This window comes from Lepidochelys kempii, chromosome 9, assembly GCF_965140285.1.
Source record: "Lepidochelys kempii isolate rLepKem1 chromosome 9, rLepKem1.hap1, whole genome shotgun sequence".
NCBI lineage: Eukaryota > Metazoa > Chordata > Testudines > Cheloniidae > Lepidochelys > Lepidochelys kempii.
In genome coordinates this window covers 24,622,756-24,644,411 of record NC_136388.1, presented here as the reverse complement: position 1 = coordinate 24,644,411, position 21,656 = coordinate 24,622,756, and the positions used below count along the sequence as shown (strand labels likewise).

At 42.2% G+C, this 21,656-nt stretch overlaps 3 protein-coding genes across 5 annotated transcripts in view; 2 read left to right on the top strand and 1 right to left on the bottom strand.

Moving 5' to 3' along the window:
* The window catches only part of KCNAB1 (potassium voltage-gated channel subfamily A regulatory beta subunit 1), a 234,994-nt gene extending 221,840 nt beyond the window's left edge, over window positions 1-13,154 (top strand). For all 3 annotated transcript variants that reach the window (XM_073359609.1, XM_073359610.2, XM_073359611.2), the window contains exons 12-14: window positions 9,598-9,718; window positions 11,201-11,289; window positions 11,910-13,154. In XM_073359609.1, the coding sequence (XP_073215710.1) occupies window positions 9,598-9,718; window positions 11,201-11,289; window positions 11,910-11,999 (300 nt within the window). In that variant the 3' untranslated portion in view covers window positions 12,000-13,154. The remainder of the gene's footprint in view (window positions 1-9,597; window positions 9,719-11,200; window positions 11,290-11,909) is intronic.
* Window positions 13,155-15,485: 2,331 nt separating this feature from the next.
* Window positions 15,486-21,174, bottom strand: SSR3 (signal sequence receptor subunit 3). Its single transcript, XM_073359612.2, has 5 exons — window positions 20,151-21,174; window positions 19,138-19,264; window positions 18,074-18,172; window positions 16,764-16,895; window positions 15,486-16,038 (listed from the first exon to the last, which is right to left on the bottom strand). The coding sequence occupies exons 1-5, from the start codon at window positions 20,287-20,289 to the stop codon at window positions 15,972-15,974; spliced, it is 564 nt and encodes a 187-aa protein (XP_073215713.1). The 5' UTR covers window positions 20,290-21,174; the 3' UTR covers window positions 15,486-15,971.
* Window positions 20,619-21,656, top strand: part of TIPARP (TCDD inducible poly(ADP-ribose) polymerase) — a 61,795-nt gene continuing 60,757 nt past the window's right edge. The window contains exon 1 of the mRNA XM_073359608.2: window positions 20,619-21,444. The gene's annotated coding sequence lies outside the window, so the exon portion shown is untranslated. The remainder of the gene's footprint in view (window positions 21,445-21,656) is intronic.

Below are 21,656 nucleotides of genomic sequence, written 5' to 3'. Positions count from 1 at the left end.
CACTAATGTTACCCAGCAGCAGGAGAGCACCAGGCCATAATTACAGGTTGGAGGACAGCAGGATTTTGTCCTCAGCATGACCCACATAATTCCTCTGCACAAAGCCCTTTTTACTCAGGCTTTGCCTGAAGACTCAGAATACACCCCTAGAAATTAGAAATGTAAAAGACCCACCAGATTGCATAGTCCAGAGGAGGAATGCAGCATGTCAGCATGTCTGGAGTGGCTCATGACCCTGAGTGCCTACCTCAGGGCAGATTGTCAGAAAACAGGCAGATACCCCAAACTGGTGGTGTGTTCCATAATTAGATTTCACCAAGCCAGTGACGAATGTGAACTCCTGGATCACTATACCAGTCTTACTGTGGAGTCACAGACAGTCCCCTTAGCCTCTCCAGTTTATCTTGCCACCCAGACAAACTGGACTTTGTGATAAAATGGTTACTTTCACCAAAAATCACATCACATTTAGGTTGGTTCCAGTCCGAAGATACCAGTCACTTACACCAAACTTGCCACTGCTAGCCAATTCTATAGTAAACTAACTAAAAGTTTATTAGCTAAGAAAAGGAAATGAGAGTTATTGAGAGGTTAAAACAGATACAATATATGCACAGGTGAGTCACAGTTTGTAATTCCAAATGGTGGCAGTGATGTAACAAACTGCCAGTTTCCCAAAAATCTTTTCAGGGTACCCAGATTGTCTCTGGGGATCTCTGCTTTACATCTGGTACACTTCCCTGTAAGAGTACAAACAGTCCAGAGATGAGGATCTTTCCTTGAACCCATACTTATAGCTTTTTCTCACAGAAAACAAGCTGACAGTGTCACTACCCAGGTGGGCTTTTCCTTTGATGACAGAGACTGAGGAATGCATTTTGAATCTTTGACCTCCGATCATCACACACAATGACCACTTTCTTTGAAATTAGCACTTTTCTCTTAAAGTTCTTCATTTGCATTCCATAAGGCTTCTTTCTCATTTCATGGGTTATTTAGTTACAGGGGTATACACAATATAAATGTTTGCTACTACATTATAACAGGATACAGATAAGTGAGAACAATGCAAGTAACATCCCACTAGTTTTCATGAAGTTTAAACACCAAATACAGTTACACATTTAACAATCACTTTGATCTATACTAATATGCAAGTGAATTGGCCTGGGGCTCTGGCATGAGCTGGCACCTGGTCCACAGGCCATAGAGTATTTTGTATTGTCCTATCTAGTCCAACAGGTTCTAAGATTTCATTGTAACCAAAAGCACTTTGCAGCTGTCTCTTTCAGAACATTTTAAAAACCAAAATGGCTTGGTCTGTCTACACTGCACCACAGTGCTCGCTACGGGCATGTGAATAGCAGTATCTAGTTTGCGTTAACGTAGTCCTGTTTAAATAAGGACTATGTTAACATGCCACTAAGTTCCTTTTAATTTGCGCCAGCAGCATCCAAACAAGGCAGTTACAGTGCAACACTTGGGTGCCCTTTGCAGTTCACACCCCTGTTGTCCACATTGCAGCCCACTGTAGACACAGCCTCAGCTTCTCTCCTGCCAAGAGATCATCTTGGTACAGGAGTGAGAAGGGGCATCAGGAAATCAGTTATGACTCCTTGATTCTTAGGTAGATCTGTGCTGGCCTGGGCAAAGGTTAGGACAGCCAAGAAGCTGTCTGAACCTAAGGCAGTTAACTATAGTCCCCAAGGGAGTGTATGCCAGTTGGAGTGCAGTGTGAGTCAGTCACAGCCCTCCCCATCCCCAGAATAACCACTATACCAGGGGGCTAAGGAGAGGCAGGCATTGGAGCTGGGACGAATCAAGATAAAAACGATGCAATGCAAGGGAGTCTAATCTTGCATTAATGAGAGCACTGTTACTTGGCCACTGAGGGCTAGATTCACAAAGGGACTTAGGTGCCTGTTACATTAGGTGCCTAAGACCCACATTTAGGTGCTACTGGTGTTCACAAAATCCCCACTCGGCTACCGCCTCACCCTATAGGCACCTAAACTCACTTGGTAGTAGTAAAAGTTCCCTAGGCACTTACATTTCTGCCTCTGAGCATGTGCATGGCTGCCTCACTCTAAGCAACCAGACACCTATCTCCCACCTAAGCCCCAGTGTGGTTCACAAACCAGGGAAGATAGGTGCTTGGCTGCTGAAATCACAGGTAGGGCTTGATCTGGTAGGCATGCTCGGAGGCTGCCTAACTCCAGAAATAGAACAGTGGGAAGAGCAAAACTGAGAATTACTCTATAGCCTGTGGGTAAGGCACTCAGCTGGGAGACCCTGGATTCAGTCCCCCTACTGCAGTGACTATTGATACACACTGATGCAGCTTTAACAAGAGAGATTGAGGGAGCCCCATATCAGAATATCCCATAGTTCAGTGGTTGTTCGGGTGCTTGCCTGAGATGTGGCAGATCCCTGTTCAAATCCCTTTGCCTCATCAGGCAGAGGGGGGACTTGAGCTGGGGGGTCTCCCATATCCCACATGAGTACCCTAACCACTGCGCTAAAAGTTATGAAGGAGCTCCCCCGCCTCCTCCTCTTGCAAGAAACACCTTAGGTGCCTAACTCCAGGCGAGGGTTCACAGCTGAGAATCCCAAGCAGAGCTAGGCACCTATCTCAGCAAAAAGGGCGGGGCTTACCACAGAACCCGATGGTCAGCATCTCCCATTGACTAGCTTAAGTGGCTCCCTAACCAGGTGCTGGCTTTTGTGGATTGCATTCTAAAGTGCCTCTCTCCCCATTCGTTGTATAAGGCGCCTAGGCGCCTTACTCAGGCTTTGCGAAGCAGTGGTGTTCCTGTGATTTTTTAGGTGCCTAAAAGTTAAGTGCTACATTGCTCAGTGACAAACTTCCTAAATCCCTATGTGAATCTAGCCGTAAGTCCCTTCTACATAGTAAAAAAAAAAAAGCAGGACTTCAGAAGGGAATGCATAGCTAAGTGCTTTATTAGCATGATGTGGACAGTGCTTAATCTCTATAATCTCGGATTTACACATTCCCCACTCACACCCCATTTTGAATAGTGCACACTTGCAAGTAATGGAGTAAGTGCACAGGAAACTCCAGCCTTACTGCTGCTCAGGATGGAGGGCTACACCTTGCGCTTAACCTTATATCCTTGCATAACTCTCACTTGCACTGTGCTGGAGTGCACCGTCTTGCACACCTGGCTGTGCACTGAACAAGGGAGCAAAGACCAAGGCATTAAGTCTCCCACCTTCCCTCTAAAGATAGTAAATATAACTGGGTCAGATATATCCATCCCTGCCCATCCCGGCTAATATCCCTGATTCATCTTCAGTTAGTTCCATAGTGTTGCACCAGAGATTGATTTGGCCCACTATCACTGTTTTGTGTGAGGAAGTTGAGGCAGAAAGAGGTAGTGACTTGCCCAAACTCATACTGGGACTTTGATATGCCAGAGATAAATCTTAGGATCCTAGATTTCGGTCCTGTGCTTTTACCTCAAGATTTTTTCTTCCTCTCTTGTCTAATATTTTAGAGCATCTCAGAGCCCCAGCCCAGTCAATCTTATGAAACGTCTCTATTATTTTCTTTCAGTGCCTGGAAAAAACCCTTTTATGAATCACAGAATCATAAACTATCTGGGTTGGAAGGGACCTCAGGAGGTCACCTAGTCCAACCCCCTACTCAAAGCAGGACCAATCCCCAACTAAATCATCCCAGCCAGGGCTTTGTCAAGCCTGACCTTAAAAACTTCAAAGGAAGGAGATTCCACCACCTCCCTAGGTAACACATTCTAGTGCTTCACCACCCTTCTAGTGCTTCACCACATCCCCCACTGCAACTTGAAACCATTACTCCTTGTCCTGTCATCTGCTGCCACTGAGAACAGTCTCGATCATCCTCTTTGGAACCCCCTTTCAGGTAGTTGAATACAGCTATCAAATTCCTCCTCATTCTTCTCTTCTGCAGATTAAATAATCCCAGTTCCCTCAGCCTCTCCTCATAAGTCATATGATCCAGTCCCCTAATCATTTTTGTTGCCTTCCACTGGACTCTTTCCAATTTTTCCACATCCTTCTTGTAGTGTGGGGCCCAAAACTGGACACAGTACTCCAGATGAGGCCTCACCAATGTCAAAGAGAGGAGAACGATCATGTCCCTCGATCTGCTGGCAATGCCCCTACTTATACATCCCAAAATGCCATTGGCCTTCTTGGCAACAAGGGCACACTGTTGACTCATATCCAGCTTATCATCCACTGTAAACCCTAAGTCCTTTTCTGCAGAACTGCTGCCAAGCCATTCGGTCCCTAGTCTGTAGCGGTGCATGGGATTCTTCCATCCTAAGTGCAGGATTCTGCACATGTCCTTGTTGAACCTCATCAGATTTCTTTTGGCCCAATCCAATAATTTATCTAGGTCCCTCTGTATCCTATCCCTACCCTCCAGTGTATCTACCTCTCCTCCCAGTTTAGTGTCATCTGCAAACTTGCTGAGGGTGCAATCCACACCATCCTCCAAATCATTAATGAAGATATTGAACAAAACCGGACCCAGGACCAGCCCTTGGAGCACTCCACTTGATACCAGCTGCCAACTAGACATTGAGCCATTGATCACTACCCGTTGAGCCCAACAATCTAGCCAGCTTTCTATCCACCTTATAGTCCATTCATCCAGCCCATACTTCTTTAACTTGCTGGCAAGAGTACTGTGGGAGACCATGTCAAAAGCTTTGCTAAAGTCAAGGAATAACACATCCACTGCTTTCCCCTCATCCACAGAGCCAGTTATCTCATCATAGAAGGCAATTAGATTAGTCAGGCATGACTTGCCCTTGGTGAATCCATGCTGACTGTTCCTGATCACTTTCCTCTCCTCTGAGTGCTCCAGAATTGATTCCTTGAGGACCTGCTCCATGATTTTTCCAGGGACTGAGGTGAGGCTGACTGGCCTGTAGTTCCCCGGATCCTCCTCCTTCCCTTTTTTAAAGATGGGCACTACATTAGCCTTTTTCTAGTCATCCAGGACCTCCCCGGAGTGCCATGAGTTTTCAAAGATAATGGCCAATGGCTCTGCAATCACATCCGCCAACTCCTTTAACACTCTCGGATGCAGCGCGTCCGGCCCCATGGACTTGTGCTCATCCAGCTTTTCTAAATAGTCCCGAACCACTTCTTTCTCCACAGAGGGCTGATCACCTCCTCCCCATGCTGTGCTGTCCAGTGCAGTAGTCTGGGAGCTGACCTTGTTCGTGAAGACAGAGGCAAAAAAAAGCATTGAGTACATTAGCTTTCTCCACATCCTTGGTCACTAGGTTGCCTCCCTTATTCAGTAAGGGGCCCACACTTTCCTTGACTTTCTTCTTGTTGCTAACATACCTGAAGAAACCCTTCTTGTTATGCGTAACATCTCTTGCTAGCTGCAACTCCAAGTGTGATTTCGCCTTCCTGATTTCACTCCTGCATGCCCGAGCAATATCTTTATACACTTCCCTGGTCATTTGTCCAGTCTTCCACTTCTTGTAAGCTTCTTTTTTGTGTTTAAGATCAGCAAGGATTTCACTGTTAAGCCAAGCTGGTCACCTGCCATATTTACTATTCTTTCTACACAGCAGGATGGATTGTCCCTGTAACCTTAATAAGGATTCTTTAAAATACAGCCAGCTCTCATGAAATGTATTTGAAGTTTATTGCAGCCTAGTGGCTGCAAGGCACCTTCTATAAATAGAAAAGGAGTACTTGTGGCACCTTAGAGACTAACAAATTTATCTGAGCATAAGCTTTCCTGAGCTACAGCTCACTTCATCGGATGCATTCAGTGGAAAATAGTAAACCTTTCGAGTCACTCAGCAGCTGAAAAGCAACTACTCATAAAACAGGTTTGTTTAGTGCTATTCAGTGCTTCCAGCAGAATTTTTAAGATGACAAAAAAATAATCTTGAATTCCTTGGACGTACAGGGTACTGTATGCTCTAGAGAAGAGGTTTTCAACCTGTGGTCTATGGATCCCTGGAGGTTTGCACACTGTCTAAGATTTCCAAAGGGGTTCACACCACCATTCAAAAATTTTTAGGGGTCCACAAATGAAAAAAGGTTGAAAACCACTGCTCTAAAGTAACTACCAGAGCTATTTCAATCAGCCCTCTGTGCCAAAGGCCTTACACTTAATTTGGCTATGTAACAGCTCTGCTCAGGATGGGGCTTTTGGCAATCTGAAGATTAATAAATAATAGGGGTAAAGATATTTTCCCAGCAGTCCCACCAGTCTATATTACTCCAGCAAGCCATACAAAACCTTTCATTTGCATAAATACAAGGTTTTGTCAGCAGCACTCACTGCCGGGGCTTGGAGAGAGTGGGAGTATAGGGACTTTATTACGTAATATGAAACATCAGGGAATTTGCAAGGTACATCAGGAGGCTTTTATAACATTCATATTTAAAACATGATTCCTTTGTATTCCCCTACCACAGAATTGTATTTAAACAGTAGTTTTGGAAGGAAATTCTAAATATATAGCAAGCGGGCATTTTGTCCATTGTAAACTACTGTTATGCTGACAGAATATCTTGAAAAGCGCCTTGCACTGGTAATAAAAATGGTTCATAGCTCTGATATATTATGCATGAGTTAAGTAGCGTGCAGCTTTTACCTTCATTAGCTTTCTTGCAGAACATCCTAATTTTATATCTCCTTGCCCCCTTTTAAATCCTCATCTCTCCATACTCCCTATTAATTAAATTCAAGGTGCGAGGCTAGATAAGATTACATTTAGAAGCCCATTGTTAAAGAGGAGCAAAATTCTTTAAAGAACTAAGCAGTAGTTTTTTGAATTCTAAAATGCTGGAGCATCACATCATACTAGACTCAGATACAATTCATTCGTTGGTTGGTGATATGTAATTATCAAAGTGAGTTATTTAATCTATTTAAATACGGTGTTAGCTCCATTATTAGAGTTTAATCCCATAGATTGTTCATAACGCAACACCTAACTTTACTACACTATACTCTTGTACTCTTTAACATTACACAGCATGCTCTGCCCTGCCCACGCTGTAAAGTCGGGAGGAAGGAATAACTTTGTGGGTGATGCTCCAACCTGGGTTCATGGATTCCAGCGGGAGCATTCTCTGGCCAGAGTGAGGGTCTCTGTAACAAGGAAATTGAGAGGGTTGGGGAAGAAAAGCAAGGTAATGGGAGGTTAGAAAGGAGTTTAGTAAGAGTTCACTCTTTGAATGTTGGTATTAGCTCACTTACCCACCCTGGACAATGAGCAATCACAACAAAGCTGAAACATCAAATGCATTACACTTGTCTTTAATTCTTTGTCATGCTGCTGTCCTGCCATTAGCACCAACAATTCAAATCTCAAATTATACACAGACTTGTTTTATCTATTAAGATGCAGAAAGGTAACTTTCTGCACGCTGGACCTGCTCTAGGGTTAAGTGCGTAAGAAAACAGCAGAGTAAGGTTTTTCGTCCTGATCTGTACCATGAAGATTAATGGTACTCTGTTACATTACAAATGGAATCAATCTGACATGCCAGAATCTACGTGCATCCAGAACTTTTCATTTTTATGTCTTGTTTCACTGTAAAAAATGACATATAGCCCCCCAAAAAGGCAACGCTTTCTCTGGTTATGAAGCCGTCTTAGTACTTGCTGTTATCTCTGATGTACTGTCCTTATTATGGCTGACAGTTTGAAAAATGGCACCGCATTAAGACATCAGCGTTTAAACAACATTTTAAAAGACTCAAGATATTTAACTAAAGAATGTCTTTTGGATCATCTCATGGGTAAAAATCAACCTTCTACAATAAATGTAAAAGGATGAAGGATGGCTCCCCACATTAGCTCTTCTCAACTGTTTGAGGCTGAGAAATAATACAGCAGCACTAAGATGAGTATCTGAAAGCATTTCACACATACACTCTTTTATAGATGCTCATGTAGGAGCCAGTGGAGTCAGCAGACCTGGGTTGTGTTCCTGGCTCTGCCACTGAATTGCTGTGTGATCCTGTGCCTTAGTTTCTCCATCATAAAATGAGGATAATGCTTAGTCCACCACTACAAAGCACCAAGAGATCTAGGGATAGGAAGCACTATAAGAGCTCCAAGGATCTCAAAGTGCTCTACAAATATTAATTCATTAAAGCCTGCAACAACCTTGCAAAATTACCCCTGTTTTATTATTACCAAGTAATTACATATAAAGTGCTTGGTGCTGCACAAGACACAAAAGAAATCACTATCTTTGCCCCTGAGACCTTGGAATCTTAGTAGACAGACAATAAACTTTAGGTTTCACAGGTAAAAAAGTGAAGCACAAAAACCTGACTTGCTCAAAGCCACACAATTTATGGAGGAACTAGCAATAGGATCCAGCTCTCCTGTCACCCAGTCTTGTGTTTCAACCAGAAGATCTTTCTCATTCATTTCTTATAGCCTTTATTAAATTATACTCCTTTTGAATTAGATTGTTTGCCTATTCAATAGATTTCAGCCAATCTACTTAAAGAATAGAATTCAGCTCTCTATTACACATATGATATGCATAGAGAACAAGGTTAGAATTATCAAAATATTGTATTTGATCGCAAAGAATCTATTTCCTCAATGAAATTCACAAATCAACGTATAAAGATATGTTGTAAACTGGCAGTGTTCAGATGTGGATCCAAATTAGGTTTACACTAGAGTTCAAGGTTGAGGGTGAAGGTTCAGGTTTGGATTAGAGGGAATTGAAATCTCAAATTGTTCTGATTAATTTTTATAAACATTGAACGGTGATAGTTCATAAAATCAGCTGTCCTTCCAGGATCCTAACACCCTGAGCCAAAATCTAATGAGAAGGGCTGAGATTTTGCTTGCATGCTCCCCAAATAGAAAAATAGAACCATTCTGGGTTTGGATCCAACCAGGAACCAAAAGTGAATGGGGTGGTTTCACATTCCAGGGTCCATATTCGAGGTTTTAGTTTTAGCCCATCTGTCGTGTAAACTAAACAAAATATCAGTGTGGAATCTACAAGACGACTCATTTTCATGCAGCAGAAGTTTTGTATTATTCAAGCTCAGTTACTACCTCCTGAGTGGGCTAAGATTTAAAAAAATAAAATAAAAAAAAGCTGCCAGTAACAACTCTGAATTTTTAATTGAATTTGTAATCACTGTTTGCAGTGTGGTTGTAGAGACATGACTTAGGCTTTGTCTACGCTACCTATCTTTTAGAGACACAGGTGTACTGCTGAAAGGTGCCCAGGGTAGCTGCTGTTGGATGGCAGGAGAGAGCTCTCCCACCAACAAAAAACTTCCACCCCCAAGGAGCGGCAGCAGCTTTATCGGCAGGAGAGCACTCCTGCTGACAAAGCACTGTTCGCACTAGCGCTTTTCATCGGTAAAACTTTTGTCATTCGGGGGTGTGTGTGTTTTTTTTAACGCCCCTGAATGACAAAAGTTTTGCCAACGAAGTTTCAGTGTAGACAAACACTAAGAGCTCTGTGGCGCTGAAAAGCTTGTCTCTTTCACCAACAGAAGTTGGTCCACCCACCTCGTCTTGGTAATCAGTATTAGTTTTAACCTTCCAATATACTTGATTCCTAGTGCTACCAGTGGCTAAAGGAAAAAATTGTAAGTGAAGAAGGAAGAAAACAGCAAATAAAGCTGAAAGACCTTTCCCCAATTGCAGATCGTCTTGGATGCACACTACCTCAGCTAGCAGTTGGTAAGAAATACTAAAAGTATAATTTATTGCTGCTTTCTCCCCTCTTGCTTGATACTTGACTTGGTTCACATCATAGTATTAAAGAAAAATAAACCACTCAAACTAGTACAGTAATTCACATATACTAAATTTTGTGCTTTGCTGATCTTTGGCAGATCATTGCCAACTGTCTTGCACAAAGCCATGGGTACTCCATTAGTATTCACTCATTCCATTTAAGTCTCTGAGTGAGGGATAACTTAAAAGCCTTAATAGCCAGAGAACCAGCAGTATCCTTGGGACCTGCTACGTTTCAAATGGCACATTCAAAGTGACAGTGAGTAAAGATAGCTTTCTGTTTCAGAAAGATGTGATTTAAATCAAGCGATCACTCAGAAAGACAGATTAAGTCAAGTGATCATTTAGATAATAATAGGTTTCAGAGTAGCAGCCGTGTTAGTCTGCATCTGCAAAAAGAACAGGAGGACTTGTGGCACCTTAGAGACTAACAAATTTATTTGAGCATAAGCTTTCGTGAACTACAGCCCACTTCATCGGAGACTAGGATGCCGGGGATGGATGATGATTGATGATGTAAGATGCAGTGCTACTTTATAAGGAGGCATGCACTGACCGAACATGATGAGTAGATGAAAGGGAAGAAATGCTTTAGAATAATGTAAAATGCCAGTTTAAACTACTACTCTGTATTCTTGACCCATCATCCTCTAACAAAGACAATATCCATTTTCTTATAAAACAGCAATAAAGTGAGCTAGCAATTACTATGAATTAATCACAAGTGCCTTGGTTTCTTGCAGCGTCCCAGGAATGTGGTACCTTTGTAATAGCCAGAGACCTGGTTGACTCGTGTTTTAAAATACAGCTAACACAGCAAAGAAACACCTTTTTTCAAAAGGAGAGGTCATTAATCATTTCCCATATGTTAAATAGTTTGGGAATGTTTAGTTGAGAGGGGAAATAAATCAGGAAGAAGATAAAGCTATACCATATAATGAATAATATAGAGAAGGTAAATTGAGCAGTCCTATTTACTCTTTCCCATGTGAGAACAAGGAGACATTCAATGAAACAAAGGCAGCAAATTCAAAACTGAAAAAGGGAAATATTTACACAATGCCTAGTTAGCCTGAGGAACTCATTACCACAACGTATCAAGTGCTTATTAACATTTTTTAAGGAATTTGACTTTTACATGGATAATTAAAACATTCAGTTATATTAGATGGGATCCTTCTTTAAAAAAAAAAGTGATATAAACTCTCATGCTTCAGAACACAAACCAACCACTATCTGACAGGGATGAGGAAGAAACTAGCTCTATGGACAGGTTATTCTATAGTTAGCTACTAAGGGGTTTCTTGCACCCTCTTCTGAAACGTGTTATTGACCACTGTCAGATAAATAGATTCTGGACTAGACTGATCTAGATGCAGTATGACAATTCCTGTGTTCCTAACAGTCATGTAAATTTATTCCCAGCATGGTGCCTGCGAAATGAAGGTGTGAGTTCTGTTCTTCTAGGATCTTCCAATCCACAGCAACTGATAGAAAATCTTGGAGCCATTCAGGCAAGTAGTGTATGAATAAATCCTAATAATATCAAGAGCATTTACTTACTTCTCTTCAAAGTTGTTTCAAAGTAGCATTGTACATACCCTGAGTCTAGGATGTTCAGTATCCTGAATTTAAAGGTTTAATACATTTTCAGTTCCAGTTCCTCTGCAGTCTACTGATAACTTTAATTAAAGAAACAAATATAGTCTACTTCACTGGAGCCCACAAATATTATTTTCCAATCTCCAGTAGTCTTCTACAGGAGAATTTAATAATCGAGGTCTGCGCTGATATTAAATACCCCATAGCATTTTTCATGAGGGGCTTCCTCAGATATCCTTGACCACAAACTTCCCTCCCATCACTGTTCAATTATGTTTAACATGTGTATAGTTTACAAAATGCCCTGAGATCCTCAGAAGAAAATTACAGCAGATCTTCTAGTATACAGTCATTACAATTTGGGAAGGAAGGAAGGCAGGCACCATATAAATGTAAACTATTTACCCTACAGAGACAGAGAACTCCTACATTATTTTATACAATTGGTTTAATTTTGGAAAATCTGTTTAATCCAGAATACCCATTAAGCAATCCTGTTAACATGTGGGCTTTATTTTTTCTTCATCTGTAGGTTCTTCCCAAGATGACATCACACATTGTAAGTGAAATAGATAATATTCTAGGGAATAAGCCCATCAGCAAGAAGGACTACAGATCATAATGCAATGCATGGTTACACAGGACTGCATGGTTAAAATAGTGCTCTGTATATAGTACAGTACTGACTTACTATCCAGTCATTAGACTCATGCAGCAGCTTGCTGCTCAGTCTCTATTGTTACTGGATTTTTCAAGGTGTGTGCTGTTGCCACCAATCTGCAGTAAAATTCAAAAGCACAGTTGATCTCTCTTACAACTGAGAATATTCTTTGTATATTCTTATCTCTGACTAAAGTCATTGACTTACTTTTCTCTTCGCTCCATATGCTTATGCAGTGAAGCAAAAAAAAAAACCCAACAACCACAAAAACTATTTATATCCTTTAGGTACTTGGTAATTAAAGAAGGATGTACAGATATATTTTTTCAATGAACAAAAACAAAACTTACAGTTTTAGTAAAAATGCATTCTAAGAAATTTCAACTATAAAAATTCTTCAGCTAGATCATAGAATGAGCGAGTTCAAAATTTTCAAATGCAATTTTTATATAGGCTTTAGGCTGTAGCTGAAAAAGGACCTTACAGTAAAAAGTCAGACAATTAATTACTACATGGTTCTGCTTCTAAATAGTCCAGTTAAGAATTCTGCATATTGAGTATGCTCAGCTGTTCATTATATAATTCACAGTTGGTGTAAAATATCAGAAAACCAGATATTTGTTTCGGTGAAAAGGTTACATTTGCTCTGACTGTATTCTGGAAATCAGCCATAAGTAGTATTTTTAAACAATGAGTTTTGTGAAAGTGTTTAATCCTTACACAGGAAACACTGGTACATTTATCAGTTATTCTGCCCATTTTAAGAACAGCTTCATAAATATAGTAACCTCACTTTGCTTTGTAAAATGCATTTACTGTTACTTTAGGAAGTGTATACGTATGCAATACATGTGTGAAATACACTTACTGAAGAGTACGGTTATGTACAGTACATATAAGACCCTTATATACCATTTTTCCTAACTTCATAACACAGAGTTGAACACATTTTTCAGATGACAACAACAGACCATAGATACTGATATTTTTAAAGTTAAAATGTTTTTCTTCCATTTCATCCCATGATCTATGGTATGTGTAAATGAACTTAGCTGCTGTATATTAGAACCGCAATCTGTCTTCTGCTTGTACACAATAAAAGCATTTTGTGCATCTAACCTTTTAACGAGAACATTTATTACAATCAATTAATTATTTTGTTTTTAGGACAGGAAAATACATATATTACGCTCAGCAGCAAGGTGAAAATAGTTTTGCAAGATCCATAAAAATATTAAATGAGATTTTCCATTGAAATGAAGGAGATGTAAATGATTTCTTTGGCCCACAAAGATCTTACTACTTTTTCAGTGATCAGCTGCCCAAAAGAGGGCGCATGGAGCAGAAAAAAGCCCATTATTGTTAGATGAGGGGGACATCCCATACAGTGCGTTTCACCCACAGCTTTTTACGGATCAGTGCCACATGCTTAAAATGTTTAATGCATAGTTTAAGACATATTTAAATACATCAGTGCAGTTTCTTGGCTTCTTAACTCTTGTGTGAAGTGAAAGGGCTTCAGGAGTTAGTATTCGTTACAAAGGTGAAAAAGTGAAATGCACTCTTTTGCAGGCTACTGACTGAACTATTCCCTTATTTGTGCCGGTCCCTTTTCTCTTAGGACACATTCCTTGTTTCCCCCTCAGTCATACAGGAATCCTGCACTCTCTCTGTGTAAGCCAAAATTAAGAATTCTTGCCTGTTACAGAGATTAATGTAATAAATACTCATTAAAAAGGGAGATGGCACTGTCCATTATTCAGAGAGAAAACTAATACGAAGAGTCAAGTGGTCTAATAATTTGGCAGATAGCAATGGAATGCCAAGCAACAAACAACTTTTAGGCTAACCTTCACTCTACTTATGGCATTGGGAGCATCTCTAAGCCAGCTGTCAGGGCCGGGGAGGTTATAATAGCACACAATCTTTGTCACTTTAGACACTCCTACCATCGCTGTGATTTATAGACACTGATCTCCTCTAAAGGGAAACAGTTATGCAAGCATGACATGATTTGGAGAAAATGAAGGGGGCGGTTAAATTAAGAGTCCAAAAATGATTTGGGTTTCAAATATTTGTTAAGCTTCTTATCCTATAACATCATATAATTCTCAGGAGAAACTCTAACCTGATAAGATGGTCTCCAGGCCTTACAAACATAACCATTCCAAAAAAACTAAGCTAAAGAGAAAAGATGTTAGTAAAATATTCAATGAGCTGACAGTAACAGCATTTCATTGTTGGTAACCTGTCACCTAGAGAAAAATACCAGCAACTTCCTAAAAGGCTGAAAGTCTAGGTCCCTCTCCTGCAAATCCATGTTCTTAACTATGGCATGTGAGTACTGTAGTCCCATTTAAGAGTCAGTGGTACTATTTGTGAGTTGGATGCATTAGGGCCCAACATTTATTCTGCCATGTTCTTCCTTTTTGGTTTCTATCCTCCCCACAACTCTACCTCAGTGCAGAAGTGGGAGTTTGTTGTTGTTCTCAAAGTATAATGAATCCCACTAATGCTAGGCCCTGTACAAACAGAATAAGAGGCAGACCTTAACCTGTGATGTCAAGCCTACCATTCTCCAGTGGCCCATGGCAGAAAAGACCACAATTCAAGGTGAAAACACCTGAAAACAGTCTAGAACAATTTTCTGAAAGATAGCTTTCTGCAGCAGCAGCAGAAAAGAACAAAACATATCCAAACTTTTTCCTCTCTGAAAGTCATCTTTAAGCTTCTCCATGTAAAATACTTAGACAAACCCTGCATACTCTAAGGCAAGCCAGACCTAATACTTGCACCACTCTAGAACTGCAAACTGGAAGTTCTGCAGAGGCTTTATTTAAATATTAAAAAGGCAGTTAATCTTCCTTGTAGATGAAAATATGGTACAGTATCACATCTTGTATTTCAGTATTGCATTTTATTTTAACCTGTCCCTATGTTCAATTTTTAGGATGCCACAGATTTGTATAGGCAACACAGCCATTGTGTTAGCTATAAGTTTTGGTATTAGAGGGGCTATGGGGGGTGGGGAAGAGAACGAGAGCAATTGAGCTTTGAGCAAATAGAGCAGTTTGGGGTTGTTGACTAGGGACATTGGTAGGAAAATCTAGCATATCCCCATCCCAGTCAAAAAGGGGTTAAAGACATCCTCTATGCAGTCAGCCCCAATCCAGCACACCTGTGAGGTGTGTCAAGCCTGGAGAAGAGCAGGTCCTTAAAAGGGAAAAATAAGAAGGAGTCCTTGTGGCACCTTAGAGACTAACAAATTTATTTGGACATAAGCTTTCATGGGTTAGAACCCACTTCATCAGATGCATGGAGTGAAAATACACTAGCAGGATGTAGGGCAAGGTCAGGCTGCCACAATCACAGAGCTCTACTTATAGTTTGCCAACTGAAAATCTTAGAAATTTAGAAGGTAAATATCAAGAAGCCCACTACAGTCAGTATTCTTGAACTTTTTATTAAAACGTTTCAAATTATAAGTATTAAGAGATGGATTGTCACTTTTTGTAACTAATGGGTTAAGCTCTTTTATACATATCAAAAAACCCATCATATTTGCAAGTCTGCCACAGAGTTCAGAGCACGGCTATTTTCTGTGCTTTGGAGTGATAGCCTAATCCAGTTTATGAAAACTCCAACAGAAACATCTGACAAATCATCCTTATTATGATTACAAAGTAATTCCAAGGAGTTAAGCTTATAACAGTTTTTGAATTGGTATATTTCCTTCCTTCTGCCACTTAAGTTTGATTCATTCAATTTTATTTTTACAATATCTTACCAAGTAACCAAAGCTAAATTCAAAGTTTGCTTTACATTTATTGTTGTAAAAAAGCTCAAGTTTTCAGACTGCTTACACTTGCCACCCTTAAGTCTTTAATGAAATTGGATCCACCCACAAATATGAACAGATGACCACTGTTTTGTCTATTTGGAGCCTGTAGATAGCAGGGCAATCAGTCCAGATGAAGCACTTATAGACAGAATGTAGTTTCTGTGGGGAGAAGGTTAAGGATGTAAACTTAAAGCTACCACAAGTAACATCTCTTGCAATAAACATCTACAGTAGGAGTCTGAAGAGAAAGAGTGGAAACAGAGTTTTGCTACATTTGATTTTTGTAATAGATACTGCATACTTGAAGTCTAGTTTAGAGACAGATGCTATTAGGAATTAAGCCTATTTATAAGTGTGTTAATTTAAAAAAACAACATCTATAAAGCCTAGACTAGCCTCCAAAGAGAAGTTTTAAATGCTGTTAACCAGGCAGCATATCTTGACTACTGCATCAAATCAGTGCTGCATAAAGTAAGCTACTTCAGATCTGGAGGAAGTGATTTCACATTCAGGAAATGACTGCAGAGTAGCACAACAGCCCACAGCAACAAATATTTACATTTCCTGACAAGAACATATCATAGGGCAGTTCCATATTAACATGAACTAGCTTACTGCAGCGCACACCATTGCATCAAGTTATCCATACCACAGCAGCTTCTTCATATGAGAACGTTCACCCAAGAACGTTCAATGCTAAATGAGAACAAAAACCATCAGCATGCAAGTACAGGTTGGAGCTGCCTTGGTAATCTCTATTTAGGCTGTTCTATAACTTAATGCCCAAATGTTATTGGACAAACTAAATTACGAAACTACCTGGCTATCAATAAAAAGCTTGTGAACAGTTCTCAGCTTGTTTACAGTGAAATAGTAAAGGATACACAGTGGGGTTGAAATTCTTCAACAGAAAGAATGAAGCAATGATGACCAAGACGAGAAAGAGGGTGTTGTTGTAGAAGATAGAAAATGTTGTTGCTTCGTAATCCGCAACTTCGTTTTTCTTCCACAGAATTCTATGTATAAATGCAAATAAATTTTAAACATTTGTAGATTAATACAAATCTGGACACTAACACCACTACTGCAGCACTCCTTCAGAGAGAGCACCTTGTAGGACAGTAAAAAAAGGACACACTGAAACCTCTCGATAAAGTACCTTTTACCATGACAGAATGAGTTACTGTACATCAAGTCACCATAGTAGGACTATGTCATTTCTGTCACCAATAAATTAATAAAACCAGATGCATGCAATGCTGTTTAACATTGTTGTGTCTCTTCTTCTTTCCATAACAGAATATGAAGAAACCACAAGGGCACAATTGTGTCCCAAATAACCAAGTTTAACAACTATACAAAGACATTCCCTGCCTAGCTACATACATACTGCTCCTCTGACTGTTTTCAGGCTGCTTCTACAACAGAGAATGCAGTCAGGGCTACTTGAGGCTTGACAAGCTAGTTACAGAAATACTAACCCATATTTATTGAGTATACGCGTACATACTTAAGTCATTTTGGACCCAGATTCTTGAAAAACATAAGGTCACAAAAACTGAACCTTTATTACTAGATTGAGATGAATACTCATTTTGCGGGTACAGTGTCCATGCTGTCAATCCAAGGGAAAACGTGGTCCTTGCTCTAAAAAGCTGATGGTTCAATTCCCAGAAGTATTCATCAGCACCTCTCAAAAGAGTCATAAGTGTCTTAAGTTTGTTTTTTTATAGCTATCAAACAAAGTATTCCTAATATACCCATCACTAAAGTTCTTAGTCATTAAATTCAAATTTGAGATCCACTTTGTCTATCAAGGGTCTAACCTTCACCACTCCTTAATACAGCTTCTCTTTAAAAAAAAAAAAAAAAAAAATCCATTATTCAGACTCAGTTATAGGAACGGTTTTGTGAAAAGCTGAGTTTTCACGTTCCAAGGACAGTCAGTCTTGGCCTCTCTGATCCTGTCTTGATAAATGGTTCCAAAGACAGACTTTCTGTTAACAATCCTGCCTCAGCTCAAAAGTGCTTCACCATAGGATCCATCAGCTGCAGAGTTCCCACGGACTGTAGATGTCTTCTCAAGTCATGAAGGAAGAGACAGTGACTAATATCCTATCAAGAGCCTTTAAAATTAGGATCCTAGTCATACAAAATATTATGAAACATTACAGTGAGAATTAAAGGAGATTACCTCTCATCCTTCTCTTTGCGAGACATCTTCCTATTGTCTGCCTCAGAAAGTTTGCGAGTAACTTCTTTGGAAACAGCATCTTCTCTCTTTTGGGCTACTCTGCAATGATATGAGTTTTGATCAGAATCAAAATATGAAAGTTTAATAACTACAGTTTCTTCTCATTTACATTATGGGAGTCAAAAACAAACCAAAACATTTAGCAACTTTGTATCAAATTAAACAGACACCAACTGAAAGCTAGTTGATTTTTAAAGAATTAATCAAATGTAGTTTCTGGTACTACAGCTGCCCATGAGACCTTTACCAAAGTTGGTTCTTTTCCTTTTCGTTAAAAATGTCTTTCCACACAAATGGGATAGACCTACACAAACAGGAGAAATCGATTGCCAATGTAAGGGAAAGTACCAACTTTCTTGTAAGTTTGGTGTTAAGGCCATCAAATCAGACAACTAAAAAAATATTGATCTTTCAGCTATAGTGATCTCAGGAGTTACATGCAACAATTGTAAGAACAGACTTAAGCATGATTTTCAAGTAATAGTCTCATAAACCCTCAGCACACTGACATTTTGAGACAGCAGTCATTCACTTGGCTGAGGATGCTCATCTCCACAGTGAAACCAATGACATTCTAATTTTTCTTCTGATGGTTTAGGATTTTCAGCAGAAATTTACCAATCAAAATCTGAGCTTGATGCTTAAGAACTCCATTCAATCAAGAGTTAGGACAATTCACTGACCAATGCAATATCAGAAGTCATGGAAAAGCAGATTAGAACTTCCGAAGCTACTCCAATCCTTACGTAAAACAAAAAAATTTTTAAACTAGAATTACATTTTGGAGCAGAAGAGGAGACGTGTTCTTAGAGAATCTCTTTCATGCAGTGGACACACCCTGCATCCTTTAAGATACTCCTCCGAGTGGCAAATGATGCTTCAGGGAGTTGAGCTTTATTCAATACACCAGAATTGGATAAAAATTGGAATAAACAACCCACTGTAAATGTTAATTTCACTATCTCTGTTATGAAAAGATACATTCAAATTGTTAGCAAGCTTACTTGTGTTTGAGAACAAACTTGACGTTCTTGTATGCAAAGGCTACCAGATATGTACTGACAAGGGTCATTACACTGTACAGGACTGCAGACTGAACAAGATCCATGTGCCATATCCGCCAGTACAGCCCTAAAAAACCAGAATATTCATAAAGATTTATTCACTTCCCCATTAAGCGAGAGAGGTTCCGAACATTTTTGTCTTCACTACATTTGCTCTAGAATTAGTCATATGTGTTGGACGGAAATAAGACAGCGCTGTCAATTTTTTAAAATGTCATTTTCCTGAGGCAGAGAAGATCTATGTTTTTAGGGGCTCATCTGTGACACTCTCACAGCAAGGGTGCTAGTACTAGGGGTGCAGTAGCACCCCCTGGCTTGAAGTGGTTTCCATCATATACGGGGTTTATAGTTTTGTTCAATGGCTTTCAGCATCCCCACTACACAAATTTTTCCCACGCCTCTGCCACACAATTAAGTGCAGGGAAGCTGAAGGCCAAGTTAGTCACGGCAGGATTTGGAAGGCGATGCCTCCCTTCACCTTGCTGGAGCAAATGCCCCAGAGGGCGCTGCAATTTCAGAGCGCGCGGTGGGACTCGGGATCCCCCCCGTGGATACACGAACGGCCCCATGGCAGATTCCACGAGAGCCGCTGGTTTGCTCCGGCCTCACGCATCACGTCTCCCTTCTCCAGGGCAGGAGGCAGCCGGCTGCCAGCGCTGGAAGATGGGCTCAGGGGCTTGCCGCTGCCCGGGGGCCCCGGCACAGGACGTAGCCGCGATAGGCCCGCTGCTCAGACCCCTCCACCCCGCAGCTCTCCCCCCACTAACGTGCCACGTCGCCACCACGGAGGCTGCCTCGAGCCGCGACCCCTCCCCCGGGACCGCCGGGCCGGAAAGGAAGCGGCGGGAGCCGAGCCCGCCAGACACGGAGCGACCGGGGCGAGCCCGCCCGGCCCCTCAGGGATGGCGGCCCAAGGAGAGCCCCGCTCGCTGGCTCGCCGCGCGGGCACTCACAGATGGGGATGGCGGACACGATGAAGGCGTTGCCGAAGAAGAGCGCCGAGGACTTGGCCGAGAGGTTGCGGCTGAAGTCCTGCAGGAGCAGGTCCTCCTCCGACTGCTGCCGGGCCCCGCTACCGCCTTTCGGAGCCATCGCCGAGACCTGCCGAGCGAGAAAGCCAACCGCTGGTCCTGCCCGGGACCCGTAGCTGAGGCAGCCAACGTACACTCAGCACACACAGCCGAAGGGCGGGGGGGGCGCCTCTGCCCCGAGTCCTTCCGGGGTCAACATGCAGCCTCTCCGCTCCTCCCGGCCGCGAAACGCCCCGGAAAGCGGCTAGTTTCCGCCGTCTAAACGAGCGGATTCCGACAAGAGAGTCGTATCAAACAAACGCCGGAGAAAATATTTCCGACTCCCAGCAGAGCGGGGGTCGCTTCCGGGTCACCAGGCCCGGCCGACGTGGAAGGCGCTGGAGGGGGGGAGGGGTCACTTTCCACGTGCCTCGAGAGGGGCCGGCGACGTGGGTGTGGGGTGGAGCGGCGTAAGCGCACAGAGATGCTGAAGAAGCCGGCTGGTGGGCGGAGCATCCCCGCCAGTATCCGGGCCCGGGGGAAGGTGCCCTAGGCCGCAGCCGGGAGCCTCGAGTTCACGGCCAGCCCTCACCCCGCCGAGCCCTCCACAGCCTCGGGCCACCCCGTCAGGGGACGCCGTTATCGCTCGCTCCTTTGGCGGGCCGCTAAGCGCTGGCGCGAGCCAGGTCTCTGACGCGCCAGGGTCGGTCCCCGCCGCGTCCCCTCTCTGTCACCACCAGCAATGGACTCTAACTAGCGAATTCGCCCAAGCAGCCTTTTGCATACAGTGTCACAGGTGCAGCTGCGCAAGAGATGGCAGCTGGGACTGGCCCAGGGGCGCTGCCTCGGTCAGTCTGTCCCACGGTACCAGTGCAGCCCTGAGCGCCTCCCCCTGCTTGTGCCCAGAAGTGCCACAGCAGCGGCCCACGGTGACCTCACCCTGCCGGGTCGTTGCTGGCCTTGCAGTGGTGTCGCACCTACGTGTCAGCCCTGCAGCACAGCACGCTGACCTCGCGCCGAAAGCGCTTCGCTGCACCAACGTGAGCATGCAATGGCGGGAGGTCGCCGCTCTGCGCAAAGTCACCTAGGAACGTACGGACTGTATTACACACTATGAATACCGTTGCCTCAAGATCTCATCGTCGTGCCACGCTGCTGTTGCCACCTGCTATGATTACTGTGGCTGAGAGCACTGAGATCTGCCAGCTTGCAGGATTGGGGACCAAGTTTTTTTAAGGTAATGAGTGAGTACCTCCTGGGATAATGTCATAGGACATGCCCTACTAGGACATTTTTAATTATGAATACTAAATTGGGCTAAGTACGTTGAAAAACTAAGAAACCAGTAAGAAAGCATGTATGTGAGAAACTGGAGGAAAGAGAGCACTAGTAAACAACATTTACTGTTTGTCCTAACCACCCTTTTAAAATGTAGTTGGCATAGTTCCT

Coding starts and splice junctions, on each gene's coding strand:
- SSR3 (XM_073359612.2), bottom strand. CDS start 20,289: ATGGCTCCGAAAGGCGGTAGCGGGGCCCGGCAGCAGTCGGAGGAGGAC. Junction 19,265..20,150: donor CGTGTCCGCCATCCCCATCT/GTGAGTGCCCGC, acceptor CTGGTTTTTTAG/GGCTGTACTGGCGGATATGG. Junction 18,173..19,137: donor AAGTTTGTTCTCAAACACAA/GTAAGCTTGCTA, acceptor ATATCATTGCAG/AGTAGCCCAAAAGAGAGAAG.